We start from the raw sequence: 17,372 nt of genomic DNA on the forward strand, positions 1-17,372 counted from the left end.
TGATTGCAGATTTTTGTTCTGGGTCTCTAATTGGCTGCTGCTCAATCTGAAGTGCAGTAATATGTAGACTGTGTGTGCATCTGAAATCTGATGTATTTCAAAAATAAATCTTTGGTTTGTTTTAGTTTGTTTGACTTGTGGTGTTAGGTATAGACCGTCACTACAAGCAACCTATGGTAATGCACTGAATGCAACCAACAAGAAGCTGAAACATTTAACAAACATGGTTAGCCTTCTAGGAACTAATTAATGTCAATCACTGATATGATTAATTGGTTTTAATTATTAATAACCTTAGATAAATGACAATTTCCCAGGTGCACATTGGTTCATAATCTTGAAATGTAATGGCTAAATGTATATAAGTGCTAGAAATCACAGGGATTGTGGTTATCTTCATTACCAATCTTGATTTAAGGGCTTTATATTTATGAGGTGACTATAATCACTTCATTACGTTGGAATGCATTGTGCATAATTGCTGGTCTCTAGAATCATTGTAGAAAAATATCCATTGTTACCTAATAAGGGAAAAATACCAATTGTCTCTGCAAACTTTGCAAAGTAACTCTTGGGGTAATTAAGATCTCGTTTGCCTGTTGTTTCCTCATACTGCTGAAAGGTGTGCGTTTATGAAGTTGGAGTTTTCTGCCAAACGGCAACCGAACAAGAGGCAATCAAGAAATATTTACAGTATCCGCTTCTGCTCTTTTGAAGGGTTTTAATTGCCCAGTGAGACGAATTATCTCCTATTCTTGAATTAAGTATGAAATCTGAAGAGGGACACTTAGTGTTAAAATGGCTCAATCTACGTTTTGATTAGCCTGGCTAACGTCAGACCTCGCCTCATTGAGATTGAGACGTGGTCTGGGAACCACATGTTCATTTTCTCGTATTTGAGGCGTGGTTTACGAATGCCCAGAGCCGTTTATTGGGTGCTACGAATGTCTATCAAATGCGCCTGTGCGTAGCTCATAGCCAATCGTTTCAATTATACCAGATGACGTATGTAGAGCGACAGAAATTCGACGATGGGTCAGAGATTTAGGTCTACTATATATAAACTACTTAGAACAATATCTAAGGCTGCATCGAAAGGTAACTTTGCGTCTGCTGCCATGTTGGGTCCATAGATATAAACAAACTGCTTCGGTGTGTCGCATAGACGTCGTCATCGTCTTGCTGCATCCTCCCCGTTCTGTGATTGGTCCCCTCGCTGAGGCGAAAATCTGGTTCATGGTATCCAGGCTGCCTAGCAGCGTGAATGAAATCGTGCTGCGCTCAAGGCATGGGGGAACCCAGGCTACGTTTTGATAGATTTTGCCATTGAACATGCAGATTGTTCCGTTTGCTTTTAAAAGTGTTCTCCTTGATTGGTCCATGGTCCATTATTGTTGCCAACAGTAGTGTTTTTTTCCCCCTGTGTGAAATGAAATATAATAAAAAGAAAAGGCATTTTATAATATCTTGTTATATTATTAATAAATTAGTTACGCATCAAAAGTTTGGAACCATAAAGTAAAATATATGTGTGTGTGTGTGTGTGTATGTATGTATATATATATGTTTGTGTATGCTCACCTATTGTAATATCATCTCCTTGAGTTTGGTCTCTCTTTCTTATCTTCTCTCTCACAGCAGTTTCTTGGCTCAACAGGACACCGTTTCCTGAATTATATTTAAAATGCACGGTCGCCAGAGCACCTTCTTCTAAAATACATTGAGGAACAAGGAGCATCTCTAAATCTTCTCTAGAACAACATGTCTGAGCTTTAAGCGCCATGTGGCCTTGCTGCTTAATGTGTCTCAAGGCTTTGTTCCAGAGATGCTTTCTCAGCATAAACACATACATTTCATCTACTCCTTTTTTCCCCCCTGAGGAACAACAGGGCTGCTTTGTTCCACCCTATTTTCTCCTGTGAGGTACCATGAAAGTGCTTAAAAATGTCTGTGACACCACAAATCAGTGGACTGTTTATCCCACTTATGATAAAGTATAGAGTAATGCTTGTAGACAACAAAGTCGGCAATTCCTCTCTTCCTGAAGACATTTGCTTCGCCATTGATGCCTAGGAAAGCCATTACCATTAATCACACCAAAGAATTACACAGTGCGCAGTCCAGCCCGGTCCATCTCGGAGTTGTTTAGATTTCTTATTGTGCCTTTGGCAGATTACTGTTATTAATGGCAGAAAGGGTGCTTTGCAAACTCTCATTAGATGTTATTTTAATGGTGAGACTGATGGATTAAGATGTGGAAGAGACCATGCTTGCTTCTACAACCAGTTAATATGAACCAATTACTGCGGTACGTTCATAGCCTCAACATTTTTTATTTTTTAAATGATAGTCAACTAGGTTCCGGTTCATTTCAGAATGATTTTAGCACTAGTGCACTCAGCATTTTGCTACATAGTCCGTGCTATACTTAGCCGTCCCTTCAGATCCCAACTGCTTTCTGAGGGGATCCATGAGCAGTGCTGGGTTTTTTTTAATTCATTTTTTACTCCGTAGTTGGTGATGTGTTTTTTTTTATGAGACATTGCAGCAGCTTTATGTCAGCCCCACGCTCCATCTCTCCAGACATTTAAGGCAACGTTTTAACATTGACATACCAGGCGGCACAGGAACTGCATTAATAAATGTTAGGAGCACAGTGGAGATGTCTCACTGACATTTAACAGTAATATCCAGCCTCACAGAGTCTCCAATACATGTGGTGGTTGAAGGTGAGGAGCAGATGGAGTATGGAGGCTGTAAACTGGTCTGTCTGATCAGTTTACAGTTTACCAGCACAGTTTACCAGCACTGTTCCTCTGGGCGAAGTCTTATGCCATTGGGCGGATCACTACAACACTGCAACGAGCCAGAGTAACGGAAAGTACTGGAAGCCTGTTTAGTGGATTTAAGCTCGGTTAAAAGCTCAGCTCAACACATGAGCAGGCATAGTAGTCCAGCTGTATAAGAAATATTCAGCCTTCAAAGCTTTAGTTATTCTGATCACAATCTCGGAAGAGAAGGCTCTGAAGTTGGTGCAGAAGGTCCTGAACATTGGAGGGCACACACCTGGCCGTTGTTGCTGTTGCAGTTTCCAAACTCCCAAAAATTCCTTTCTTGCAGAACTCTTGATTCTCTTTAAGAGCTTCAGAGTTACAGACTTAAAACAACAACTTAGTTACTGAGTTACTACCTCTTTTTCACAAAGATAACCTTTTTATCCAAAACATGATGTATAATCTTGAATTTTCACCAATGCATCCATGTATACTTTAATAGGTAGGTTTGTACACATTGTTACAAAACAGCATCCTTTAAGTGTATATAGATATGGAGATGATCTGCTCCATTTTGTGTCCATTTTGTGTAATGAAAGTATGTGTGGAGTCTTTGAAGATCTGTCCTTCCTTTGTGGCTTCACCCATGTGGCAAAAATCTTTTTTTCCTGGGAGTCCTAATGAGTTTATGATCATTCACATTTGTGGATAAGAATGAGGGAGAACAAAGGAGTTCCTGTGATTGAGGTTGTCACTCTGAGTTGATAAATCCCCTCATCCTGTTCTCCACGAGAAGTTGTTATCTGAAGGCAAAAGGGATCTGTTTTTGTTGTCCACGGATATCCGATCAGATTAAAGTGAAACTCGTTCCACACGAGGGGTGGAAAGGTGTTGCCATTCTTTTCTGCTGTCCCCTACATACTCATTGACTTTCACACATTCATGAGGGGTTTTCTCCATTATATATCTTTCTCTTTTTTTCTTTTTTTCCCTCTGCATGTCCCCCACCACACATATATATATATATATATATATATATATATATATATATATATATATATATATATATATATATATATATATATATATATATATATAAAATAATATTAATACAGAAATTAAAAATGATTTTCATAGATATATGCAAATCATTGTATGTATGAAGTGCATTATTAATGTATTTTAATACATTAATAGAGAGAATATAAATAGAGTGATAAAGTGAAGTCAGGTTTTCATAAGTTTGTCAGTCAAAATCATAAATGGCACATAAACACAAAATGAAATGTGGTTGGCCTCTTTAAATGTTGTTCAGATGTTATCTTCCTGTCTAAGTGGGCGATTCTTGGGCAGAATAAGCTGTGAAGTGACTCACTCACTACCAATCAAAATCTGACTATGTGAGACTACTGGGACTGACATCAGAAACTTCTGAAATTTTTTTTATGTGTTTTGAGGAAGTGGACACTGTTAGATTGATGTTGACAGGCTCTTTAAAAAAAACTGCAAATTAATAGGCAGAACATGTTGTGGCAGAAGTGTTATAAAATAGGGGGCGTGGCATCCTTATTGTGCCAAGGGAAGTGAAGGTCGGGCTGTAAAGGAGGGATGTGCATCCAGAGACACAGGAACGTCGTCATCGTCTTATACTTAGACCTCAAGGACACCTTGTGCATGCAGGGACGACTGGACCTTTGCGAAGGAGTGACATAATTCTGAATTTATGGTAGTGATGACAGGCATAATTAGCATCAGGTGCTAATAAGTTGCCAGCAGCGGTACATTGTCATTCCCAATCTTGTCCATCCTTTTATGAGCTTGGATATTTATTGTTCTTGAAATAAAAGATCCATGAATTAAAATTAGAGTTTTGTGGCTTTTTAGTCCATGTCTGTTGCATAATATACTGAAAAACAAATATACTGTATATTATACTCATATATAATAATCTATCTATCTATACACAGGCACACACGAAACATATATATATATATATATATATATATATATATATATATATATATATATATATATGTATATATATATATATATATATATTACTGTCAATTTAAAATACGTTTTCAATCAAGAAAAATATTTTTAAAATATATTGACCGTAAAATGTAATATTGATGACATACAAATGTTTGTCTAATCAAATGCTCTCTAGTATGAGAAGTCCCTCTTCCTAATAACATCTGCCTTTGACTAGCAATAGCAACAAGTAAAACCTAGTTCACAGACGTGACGTTGACTCAAGGCTATTGGTTATTTGAAAAAAAAAAAAAAACCTTTTAATATGTTTCAACAATAATTGAAACCTTTATTTCTTTGTGAAACTCATTGCAATTGTTAACAGTTAGAAATTTGTCATGATGATGAAGTTTGTGTAAATCACATTAGCTGATTCCATTTTACCTGCTTAGCTAAGGTCTATTTACATTCTGATTGTTGTATCCGTCCCTCAACTTAACATTGACAGGCCGAATCCTTCCGCCCATGGGAGCGCATACCCGGATTGGCAGCAGACATTTATGTGATGTGAGTTTATGCTGGTTAGGGCTTGATGCTTACAGTTTGTTGACATCAAAAGGATTGAGCATTTGGGAGACCCGGGTGTGACGGGATACAGGATGTGTCATCTGTCAGAGGTTCACCGGATTGGGCTGATTTCCCAACAGTCCAGAGCAGGTGTGAATGTATGCCCTCCTTAGTGATATGGAGACGGCGTGAAAGGGATTTAGATGGAGGTATGTGCCAAGAATAGTTTGGTTTTAAATCATTTAGCTTTACCTCACAGAATTCCAATGCTGCCCTGGGCTAAACGCTAAATGTGTCCTTTATTCGGCTGTAGACAATATGCTACCCGGAGTTATCATGAACGCCCTTGTTTAGTCGTCCTTCCTATCAACCTCATTAGTATTTTCATTAAGTATTCAACAAATATAAAGACAAATCATATCGGAGAGAATTCCGGACTATTAGTTCCTTGCTCAAAAAATGACGGATGGCATTTCTGCTAGAAGGTGTTATGAGGTTATTCAATTACAGTTGAGTTGTAGGCTGACTCGTATGATGTAACATGTAGCAGCGAAGTAGAAATTGAACTGCCTGTGTGGTTAACAGCTACGCCGATACCGAAGTGAACTTCTAGGCCAACTCTCTCATCATTGCTCTGTGTAATTGGGTAATCCGGCCGTGGTCTTTCCTTAAGCTAGCTCTAGCAGAGACTTCACGGCTTAGCCAAGCCTGACCGCTTGCCCATAGGCGCAGTTATTGGAGAATCAGTGAGTCCCTCCAAAAACTCCCCTTCTCGCTGTGGCCGTTTGTCCTATCATTAAAAGATTTTGTTTGTCGGCTGTGATTTATTTTGAAGGCTTATGAAACCTGGACCTTTCTAGGTTGGACATCAGTTTGGGGGGTGGGGGGAGTGTTTGAAATATGTACTGCTCAGACCCAAGTGCACAAGTCCATGTAATGAGCTATTTTAAAGTCCCTGCTCATGGCTCTTTCCATATCAGTAAGTCACGCAATATCACACAATTCTGCTCATAGCCATTTTTCGCCCCTAAATTAGCATGCAAACACAAAGGCATATACAGCCGCACGCTAAGGAGGCAGCTACCGTAGCCGTGATCGGGTGGGAAACTGTGTCTCATTTGAATTTAAAAAGTGGAACGATTAACAATGCCGGAAGAAAAGATCGGACAAAAGAAGTATGTTACATCAACGTGCTTTGTACAACGCTGGTTTCAATTTACAACTTGTAATTTTTCTTTAGTCACTATTGTTTAAGCAGTGACCCTATAAGGATGCTATTAAAATGCAGGCAGAAGTTAAGTTAGTTGTTCTAGAAAGTAGACTTTCTAGATTTTTAAAATATTTTCAGTGTATTATCGGTTTATTTTCTGATTCATGTGGATTGTAAAAAAAAAAAAAAGAGTGGATGGATTTTACATTATAGGCTGGTTGTTTACATACATTGTGGACACACATCAGTGTTCACACCATGTAAAAGTGAATTTTACATAATGCTCTCTCTCTCTCTCTCTCTCTGTGTGTGTGTGTGTGTAAATATACACTGCTTATCTATCATCTATCTATCATCTATAAACACACACATATGTATATACTGTGTATATATACACGCATACTGTTCACACATACACTGTTTTTACCCACACAAAGTAAAAATCTATTTCAGATAGAATAAATTACTCTGTTTCTTTAAGTGATGATGTTCTCGCTCTTTAAGTATCTTATTTTTTTTACCCTACTTAATGATTTGACATTTAAATAAAAATGCCACATATGAACATATGCTTCCCTTGCACCAATTTCTCGAGACTTTCAAAGCTCTTTATGGACGTATGAGTGCTAAGTGGAAGGGATTTTATTTGAGAGCTTCAGCTCCTTTTAATGACCTGTAACTCTCGAGGCTTATCCATTCAAATCTCCTCCGGCGTAAAGATCCCTCGAGCGTGATGATTAAATTAAGATTCTTTAACAAGCACATCAAGGTGCAGCTAGATCTCAGAGAGAATGATTCATGTGTTGCATTGGCTGGCCACCTTACAATAGGAACGTAACATTTCAGAATGACCCTCTCCGACAGAGGACTGATTTAAATCAGTCTTCATAATTTAAAAGAAAAGGCCATCTGACTGTGTCAATGTCTTCATGTGCATATGTTTTCAGCAATCTAGCTGTGCTCAATATGTCTTGCTTTAGGACCCAGGAACCGACTCAATTTCTAGAAGGCAAAGTTTGGGAGAAAGTGATTTCTTGGGGTTCAGGCTCCATCACAGTTTGGGAATTTTGAACCGAAGTGAGGTCGCAGATCTGCTGGAATTTGTTCCTATCCTTGCTCCCTTATTTCCCTCGAGGCTTAGAGTGAGCTGCTCAGTCTTCCACCGAGATAAATGTACAGAATTGCCAAGTCAATTCTGTCAGTCTGACACAGTGATAAGGCCTTGGCCGATGCGGTGAGCAATTGAGCTGTTTTGTCTGACAAGAGCTAATTGAGACCTCAAGATGGACAGATTATTGAAAAGCACGGAATTGGTCCGGCGAATCATTTCATTTTACGTTCATAGATTACGCTGAGGCATAATGATTCATGCTGACATACTTGTTTGAGCACTTGACAACAATTGTTGTTTTGGGTGCAATGCATAATTCATTCAGAGACTTAAAAACATTAAATGGGTTTTAAGAGCAATGTTGGTCTAAAAAAGCTGTGGAATCTTGTGGAAATTCGTGTGTGTTGCTGTCTGTGGTCCTGAAATTGTATTACAGCATTGTTGAAATGAAGAGTAATATCTAATGTGACACATCACTATTAGGTGGAATGTAAATATGATGTAAATGTAAAAGATATTTGATTGTAAAACAGCACGTCAAGGTTGTAATCACATGAACATGTTAACTGTGAGATTGTCTGTTGAAAATGGCAATGGATTTGGCTATTATAATATTTAATTCTTCAGGTAATAATCACTCCCCTATAGGGAGCTTTCAAAACACCATGTTTTTCATTTTACATCAATATTCAATTAATCTGCTGTAGCCTATAGTCTTCAATTAAATGTCTTATCTCTTAAGGTAAATGAGCAGATTGGCAGGGAGCGCTAAGCAGTTTTATTTTAATTTGTCCCCCACGATGAGGGACTTAATTTCCCAACATGCATTGGCATGTACGATTGGATATCTCCTTATGAAGTGATGTTTCAGATGAATATGAAACATCTGCAGTTATTATTCCTGTAATAGGAAATGAATGCTTTAGGGCAGGGGTTCCCAACCTTTTTTGTGCCAGGGACCAGCATATTCATAAAAAAAATTCCAGGGACCAGTTGTCAATTTTAATGCCTCAATTTTAAGATGCATCGTTTGGATTCGGAACATATCACGGTGTAAAACGGTAACAGGCTATCATTTATTTGCATATAATGAACTAGGTGGCAACAAAGGCTACTTGTATGAATATACCAATCTTTTTAAACTTTCAGACCGGTTCACAAAATGTTTCCCTTTTCTCCCATACAATTAGGTCTACTTCAAAAGCAACTCACACAGCACTCACTCACTAGCAGGTGGCAGTAATGGCAAATTGTATGAAAATACCAGTCCATTTCACCTGTCAAATCTCTCTAGAACCACTAAAGACAATCACTTCAACAGCAACTTAGTTTTCACTCACCAACAGGTGACAACAAAGGCTAATTGTATGAAAATAACAGCCAGTTTCAACAGTCAGACAGTTTCAGAATACAATAGCAAACACAATCATTTTTAAAAGTATAAAATTAGAGATTAAGCTTTAACCTTTAACAAAAAATACCAGATCAGACCAATGAGGACAAAACTATTTTAATGTGAGCATGATCTGCTTATTGATATTACTATATTTGTTGCTGTGCACAAGACAAGCTGTTCTTCCTGGGCATCCATAAAAAAAACATATATGCATCCAAAACAATGCACACAAATTCCAGGATACAATAAAATGAAATTTAAAAAGGTCTGCTTCACAAATATGAACGAAAACCAGCTTACGTTTACTGATGTTGAGGATATCAAAACTTGCCGCTGAGCGTCCAACTCACGTTTCTTTCTTTCGAAAAACTCCTCTGTTTTGTCTTTGAGAGTTGGGTGTTTGGTGGTTAAGTGCCGCTGAAGTTTTGACGGCTTCATTGCTCCATTGCAGAGTTTTTCACCACAAATAACACACAACCGATTTGGCGCCACGGAATCGCCTGTTGTCATAAATCCATACCTAATGTACGAGGTATCGTATTTACGATTTCTCTCTCTCTCTCTCTCTCTCTCTCTCTCTCTCTCTCTCTCTCTCTCTCTCTCTCTCTCTCTCTCTCTCTCTCTCTCTCTCTCTCTCTCTCTCTCTCTCTCTCTCTCTCTCTCGCTATTTTCGACTGTCCGCAATGAAATTAGCCATTGAAGTTTGCTGAGGCCCGCTCATAGATATAAACACTAGATGTTGCCTTGGCTACGGCAGTTCATTGGAACGAATGCGTCAATAGAGCCGCCATCTTGAAACAGGGGAACCCCTCATCAGCGTCAATGTAGGAAAAGGTCTAACGGACATAAAATCACCATAAATCGTCATTAATGCGATTTTCTAGTTGTTTTGGTTCGTTCCAACGGTCAGACATGTAATTATTATAGAGTCCAGAGAAACAAATTTTTTTTTACAAAATTTCACAATCTTGTGAAATGTAATCCCTTGCTGTCTGGTTTTTAGATTTCGTTAGTGTAAACATCCATACGCAGCACAAAAGTCCGGCATCATCCATGAATTCAGCGTTACCTAGCTACTTCCTATGACAAGACCCCTGTTCCAAGATGGCGGCGGTTTTGACGCATGTTTAGAACCCCAAGGCGACATCTAGTGTTTATATCTATGAGGCCCGCTCATCTCTCCACATACTTCTCTGTCACTTCAGGTGCACCGCGCTTTTTTTGCAGTCCGTTCAGATACGACGCGTTGCTAAGCAATCGCAAGGCGCTCAAAGAAACACATTTTAATCTATTTATTTTAAAGGTTGTATCAGTGATTTCAGGCCCAAAAATAAATGATCACTTTCATCTAATTTTTCCTAACGATCCGCTAGCTGTCCACCCCATAAGCAGGCTGTCAAAAACAAATGGGTACAACCAACACTCAAAACCAAAATAAACAGTGTTCCAACCAATCACCGACAGGGGCGGGTGTTGTGAGGTTTTGCGCTTGTGCGGTTGGGTTGGCACGGCTGGACGCGAAGTCGGAGCAACACCCGCCCCTGTCGGTGATTGGTTGGAACACTGTTTATTTTGGTTTTGAGTGGTGTTTGTACCCATTTGTTTTTGTGTGCAGATTTCAGAGCCTAGGCTGCCTACAGAGACGCGGTTTTTTGACAGCCTGCTTATGGGGCGGGCAGCTATAGCGAATCGTTAGGAAAAATTAGATGAATGTGATCATTTATTTTTGGGCCTGAAATCACTGATACAACCTTTAATCTATTTATTGTTTATGTTTTGGATTAAATAACATAACATGTTAAAAAGCATTTAAAAAAGACAATTATTATTATAAAAAAATAAAAAAAATAAAACATTATTCTGGGAATATTTCAAGGCCCGGTACTAACGGGTCCACGGACCGGTCGTACGGGGGTTGGGAATCACTGCTTTAGGGGCATACTACGATTTTGTATAAATAAAATAAAAAAAATAAACCATCTATCTATATATCATCTATCTGTCTGTCTATCTATCTGTCTATCCATACACAGACACAGAAAAACACATTATATATGAGTTTAGCACATACCGTATATTTGTTTTTAATAAATAATGAACCGAAGTTTCCTCACATTGCTGTTGTGGCTCTCCCTCCTCTTTCGCTGTCTGTGGTGAGAGGAGTATTGACTGGTTAGATGGATAGACTGTGCAGTCAGTAGGATCCAGGCCACCTGCTAGGCAGCTAGAGAGAGCGCTCACTAGAGCAGGACATTCCCATCTTTATCCTTAAGAGGCGAGAGCTCTTCCATTTGTCATTCATGTCTGCACCCAAGCATTTTGATAAATGTGTTTTCAGTGTGTCGGAAATGTGATCAACTTTGTAATTGCGCTCATTAACTCCCTAAACCGAGAGCACGTATTTGGTTAATCAGAAATTATCCAGAGATCCGCATATGTGAATTAGGTGCACGTCTAATGTGGAAGAATTTGTTTCCCATAGAATTCTTATGAAATGATGCAAAACTTGTTACAAAGCATTTTAGGACAAGAAAAAAAGCGTTTATGTAGCATGCATAAAAAGGTCGGCCATATGCCATGATGAAGTGCAGGTCCTCAAAAGGCTGTGTATAAAGACGCGGGCTAATTGTTTGTTATAGTTGTGGCTAGCAGGAGTTAGCCGAAGCGTCAGTTTATTTGTGGGGTGGGACTGCCATAGCCAAGCTGATTTGGAGACTAAATTAAACAGATGGCAAAGTGTCCATGGCTTAAGTGTAATTAATGAAGCAAAGGAAGCTCTCCTTCACACTTCTGAGTGTGTGTGATGTGCTGTTGAGAAGATCTGATTTCGAGAATGTGGCTCTAATGAAAAAAAAAATGAAAAAAACTTTGTCACATTGTACTTTTTTTATTAAATTTTAAAACTTGTATATATTTTTTTATTTTTTTATCTGTTTGATACTAGGGAAATGCAGATCCACTTGAAGAGCCGATCAGAGTTGTGGGGCCTTTTTGTTTCGTGTTCATATCTTGTTGTCATATCTTTGAATATTAGAACAGAATAAATATGATTTCTCATTTAATTTTTGGTTACACAAAACTAGCATAACTTGAGTTCTGTAGAACTGAACACACTACAGATGTACATGTAATTTACATAACTAATTTGACAAAAACATTACATAACATTTACTTATTTTTTATCAACAAATGCATACCATAGTTAATGTGCAATTTTATATAAAACTGAAGGTACATCTCAGAAGTGGATGTGATGTTAAACACTTTTACAGCAAAGTACTGCAAAAAAACTGTTACACTGTAAAATGTGGTAACCTGCAATTGTTACTTTAAAGAGCCATTTCTATCTGATTTCACCCATAAAAATTCATTTTGTTGGTACATGAATACAATGTTTTGGTTGATTCTGCGATCTTAATATTTTTCTCTTGAATAAACCCAGTTTATTTAGATTTTTTTTTTTTCAGTGTGTTATTCTTTGTTTATTGTTTATTTGTGCAAATGTGTTTGTGGCCTTGTTATATTCATGATCATAAAACGTGACTCTGAGCGATTCTCATTTTATAGACTTCAGATTCAGCATGACAGACATGTGTTAGTTATTTTGAAGTGAAAGTCTTAGTTTCCTTAGAAACAAAAGTGTTTTAATTAGTTTCAAGTCATTCTATAATAATTCTGAATAATATAAATTATATCATGGAGTGGTATGGTTTATGTTAAGCTTTTCAACCTGCACTCCTTGTATTACCATCTGGTCATCATTTGGCTCTTTTTTAAATGTGTGAAAATGAACATGGTTCCAGTGATGTCTCACTTTGCCTCTGCAGGATATCTGACTGTAACGATAGAGCCCTTGCTACCAGTTGTTGTGGGAGAAACGGTGACTCTAAAGTGCAACTTTAAGACAGATGGAAGATTGAGAGAGATCGTTTGGTACAGGGTAAGTTGCTGTTTTCTGCATATGTGCTAATATTTCATCATTAATGTACTATTTAAGTTCATAATCTGTCTTTTCTTCTCTGATTGGGCCTGTTATTGCAATATAACTTGTTGTAAAGTTCTGCCTTTTAAACTGTGTGATCTTGAGGCCATAGAGATGTTTATTATTTGACGTCTCTGTGAAATACTTGCTTCTTATTGGTCAGCTTCAGCATTTCGCAGATAGGCCTATGCATTAATATTCACTGTTGTCCATGTAAAACATATCTGACTGATCAACACAACCCACCACTACTTTCATGTTTTGGGCATCGCACTGTTGACTTGCGTGAGCGATCGCTGTTGTTTCATACAAATTCAACTGCCACCAATCTAGCTTCTCATTTATGTGAAAATGGCCCTAGAGGCTGATTGTTTTGTTGACTGTTTTTCATTTAGCATAAGCTTTAAGGTAAAATTATATTTCAAAATAGAGACTTTATTTCATATCAACATATTTATTTATTTGGTTAAAACATTGCTTTGTATGTTTTGACTAGGGATGTAACGATTCACTCGCAACCGGTTGAAAATCGATAAAAATGTGTGACGATTCAAGTCGGTTGAAATGTTAAACGAATCGCGATACACGTTTTAAACAGCAGAGCGCGTTTACTGTATAGCCTACTGTGAAGTTGTGAACCTCGCTTTACAGGCACAATAGCAGCGAGCACACACTGGCGTGAAGCTAGCGAGTGTTTTCACTTCATTCATGGAACTTGATCTTGTGTGAGCCAAGCTCAACTTCCATAGGAATGAACTGAAAACGCTCGGTTTGCTCCGCTCGCGCCGCACCAGTGTGTGCCATATAGACTGGTGTGCACGCGCCGTCAAACAGTAGACATTGCGACGGCAAGCGTAGATGTTGACGTTGACTCATTCAAATCGGAGGTGTGGCGGCATTTTGACTTTCCGTAGACTAATAATAATCACCACCGTGAGAAGTACCAGTCGCCTCCGTTTTCATGTAAAAGTCATTAATACGACAATTGCGAGAGCCACGGAGATCACAAGGTGCATCAGTGTTTCCGTGGCAACCAGGTGTTGTATTTATTTTACTATATCTTTCTCTAAATGTGTTTTTTTTAACTCTTACTAGTGTAATGATACAAATTATAACAAAATTAGAATCTTGCCTTTATTACAATGTAAAACCCCTGTCAATCTGGTACTAATTTTACACAGTCTTACCCTCAGTCATACCCTCCCACACGAACTCGGTGGGAGGGTATTCGTTGATAGTGGGGGAGGGGCATGAGAGTTGTAAACATTCAAAATGTTGTCCACTCAATCTGCCAGACTTGCCGACTGCAGCTTTAAGATATTTTTTATTAAATCTGAGAGCTGGATCACTCCTCCATAGGCTTCTAAGGGATTGAAACTTGCCGGCCCAGAAAAGTTATTAAAGACATCATTAAAATAGTCCAAGTGACTACAGTGGCTCAATCTTAAGTTTATCAAGCGACGAGAATACTTTTTGTGCGCAAAAAACAAACAAAAATAACGACTTTATTCTCTGGGGGCCTCGAGTTAGTTCACGTAGTGTTAATGCACAGCACTACTGGTTGTACGTTGGTTGAGCGCACAAAAAGTATTCTCGTCGCTTGATAAACTTAAGATTGAGCCACTGTAGTCACTTGGACTATTTTAACGATGTCTTTAACTTTTCTGGGCCGACAAGTTTCAATCCCTTAGAAGCCTATGGAGGAGTGATCCAGCTCTCAGATTTAATCAAAAATATCTTAATTTGTGTTCCGAAGATGAACGAAAGTCTTACGAGGTTGGAACAACATGAGGGTGTAATTAATGACTTAATTTTCATTTTGGGGTGAACTATCCCTTTAATGACTTTAAAGGGATAGTTCACACAATTTTGATTCTGTAATAACTTACTCACCCTCAGACCTGTATGAGTGTCTTTCTTCTGTTGGACACAAAAGAAGATATTTTGAAGAATGTTAACCAGACAGTTGACTGTAGCCGTTGACTTTCATAGTATTTTTTTCTGCTATGGAAGTCAATGGCTACCGTCAACTGTCTAGTTACCAACATTCTTCAAAATATCTTATTTTGTGTTCAACAGAAGAAAAAAACTCATCCAGGTTTGGGATGACTTGAGGGTGGGTAAATTATGATTTTTTTGGGGGGGTGGTGGGCGCTGAAATGTTGTTTTGACAAGATTTGCTTGTTATGATTCTCTGATTGGTAAATATTTATCTGCAAAATCATGGGCAATGTAGTTTTTCCCCAGGAGTATTGTTATACATGATTTCTTTAAAATAAGTTGAAATAATAAAGGCTGATTGCTTCGACAAAAGCATATACCACTGCTTAACAACCTCGTAGCTCACAGTAGGTCTGTCTTTAACAGCTAATAAGTTATCATTAAAAATCTATTCCTATATGGAGAAAATTAATGGGAGTGTTACTTCCAGAACCCGACTGTTGCACTGTCTATTCCGACCAGCAACATTGGTTCAACCAATGATGTGTGTTTGGGGAGGGACTGTCTTTTTGTTTGACCAATGGCAGACCGGGGACTTTTTAGGAATCACTTTTACAATTCTGTTTGTTGATGATAGTGGCACAGAAATTCTTCATCTTTAATATTCATCTGGTCATGATGGCCCAGTCTTAATGGATCCCAGCTGGATGCCTACCATTTTACCACCCACTATTAGCGGCGATTTGCCTAGCAATAAGCGAATGGATTATTTAAGCATTCTTTGCAAGATACAGTTCTGAATAAATGATACAGTATATAGCTGCATACATCACATATGCAATACATATGAACTGACTGCCCTAAAGTAAAATCTGTATAATGTAGTAAAACCAATATGGACAAATCTCATAGCTCAGCTGTGGATGTACCGTATATCAATACACAGTCAAAATCTGTGATCTGATCATGTTCAGACAGATGGTTGAGGCCATATCTGTTTAAGAGCAAAACAGTCTTTGATTCAACCTTCTGTTCACAAATGCGACACATCTACTGTCTCCATACTTGTCTTTGCAAATGCTGACCTTTCCAGACAGAACAAAAAGAGATTAATAGCACTTTACATATTGGCTATAGTCTCATACATCATACTGAACGGTTAGACAGTCCCACTGAATCAGTACAGGTTTCAGGAAGCTTGTTTGTTTGCACAAGGTCTCTTCCCTGCATGATTGGCTGTTTATTGCTCAGATGAAAGTTAACTTTGGTGGTGGGGTTTTGACAGAAAAAAAAGTTATGAACGATTGAGAATACATATATATTTTATGAAGATAATATCCAAATCCTAATTCATATCTTCAGAGTTATGTGCCTGTGGAAATGGCAAAAAGCACAGCCATTTTTTTTTTTTTTGCAACAGAACACGTTTGTGTGATAATGAACGGATGCAAAGCACGCACTTCTGATTGGCTTAACAGCTGAGAAGAAATGTCTATTTGCACATTGACAACAGCAATTTAAGGGAAATGCCTCTGCGGGCAGAGCTGTCAAAATCGCCTATTGGCGTATGATCAAAACCACAAGAAGGTAAAATGAACCAACTCGCTCTCCTATGACTGCTGATCAACACAGGGCTTAATACATTGTAAATCAATTATCTGCACTTGGCTGATAAAGTTTCTTAAATCTCAGGTTTTTATTTGACTGAACTGTCGACTTCTCAATTTTTGCTTGTGTTCGAAATGTAACCCTGGTTGATATCCACCATTGGGATTTACAATATCTAATCAACAGCTCTGGCAGATGACACAGAGGCTGTTTGAATAAAAGATCGCAGCTGTGGGTTGTTCATTACGGGGATGCTGTTATCTTGACGGGCCCAGTTTGAGGGTTTTGTAATGCACACCACAGCCCGACTTCTCCTTTAAAATTCTCTGTCGGGTTGAGGCGCTTCCTCTGCTGCTCAGATAAAGGATATTGCTATGGAGAGGCTCTTTAACCAGCATTGCCAAAAAGCACTCATGCCAAATTGAGGCTTGTTGCCTGATTGGAGGATTCGTTTTCTTCTTAATAGCTGCCTCTGCTTCAGGTCCATGACAACAGCAAATCAAGTTTGGAGTGGAGTGGAGTGTGCTTTTTAATATCCAATGGTGTTTTACACGCATAATATGTGATGAATGAAAGCTAGTTCACACTGCTAAAACAAAACAACAATTGTTGGATTATGGCATTTGTTGAGGCAATGCAAACAATTATGTCACAGACCGTTGTAGAACATATATATATACACTCACCTAAAGGATTATTAGGAACACCATACTAATACTGTGTTTGACCCTTTCACCTTCAGAACTGCTTTAATTCTACGTGGCATTTATTCAACAAGGTGCTGAAAGCATTTAGAAATGTTGGCCCAT

At 38.3% G+C, this 17,372-nt stretch overlaps 1 protein-coding gene across 2 annotated transcripts in view; it reads left to right on the forward strand.

Moving 5' to 3' along the window:
- Positions 1–17,372, forward strand: part of igsf21a (immunoglobin superfamily, member 21a) — a 302,035-nt gene that overhangs the window by 113,854 nt on the left and 170,809 nt on the right. For both annotated transcript variants that reach the window (XM_056251381.1, XM_056251382.1), the window contains exon 2: positions 12,860–12,972. In XM_056251381.1, the coding sequence (XP_056107356.1) occupies positions 12,860–12,972 (113 nt within the window). The remainder of the gene's footprint in view (positions 1–12,859; positions 12,973–17,372) is intronic.

The sequence above is a fragment of the Rhinichthys klamathensis genome, unplaced genomic scaffold (genome assembly GCF_029890125.1).
Source record: "Rhinichthys klamathensis goyatoka isolate OS25496 unplaced genomic scaffold, OSU_Roscu_1.1 h1tg000082l_1, whole genome shotgun sequence".
Lineage (NCBI taxonomy): Eukaryota > Metazoa > Chordata > Actinopteri > Cypriniformes > Leuciscidae > Rhinichthys > Rhinichthys klamathensis.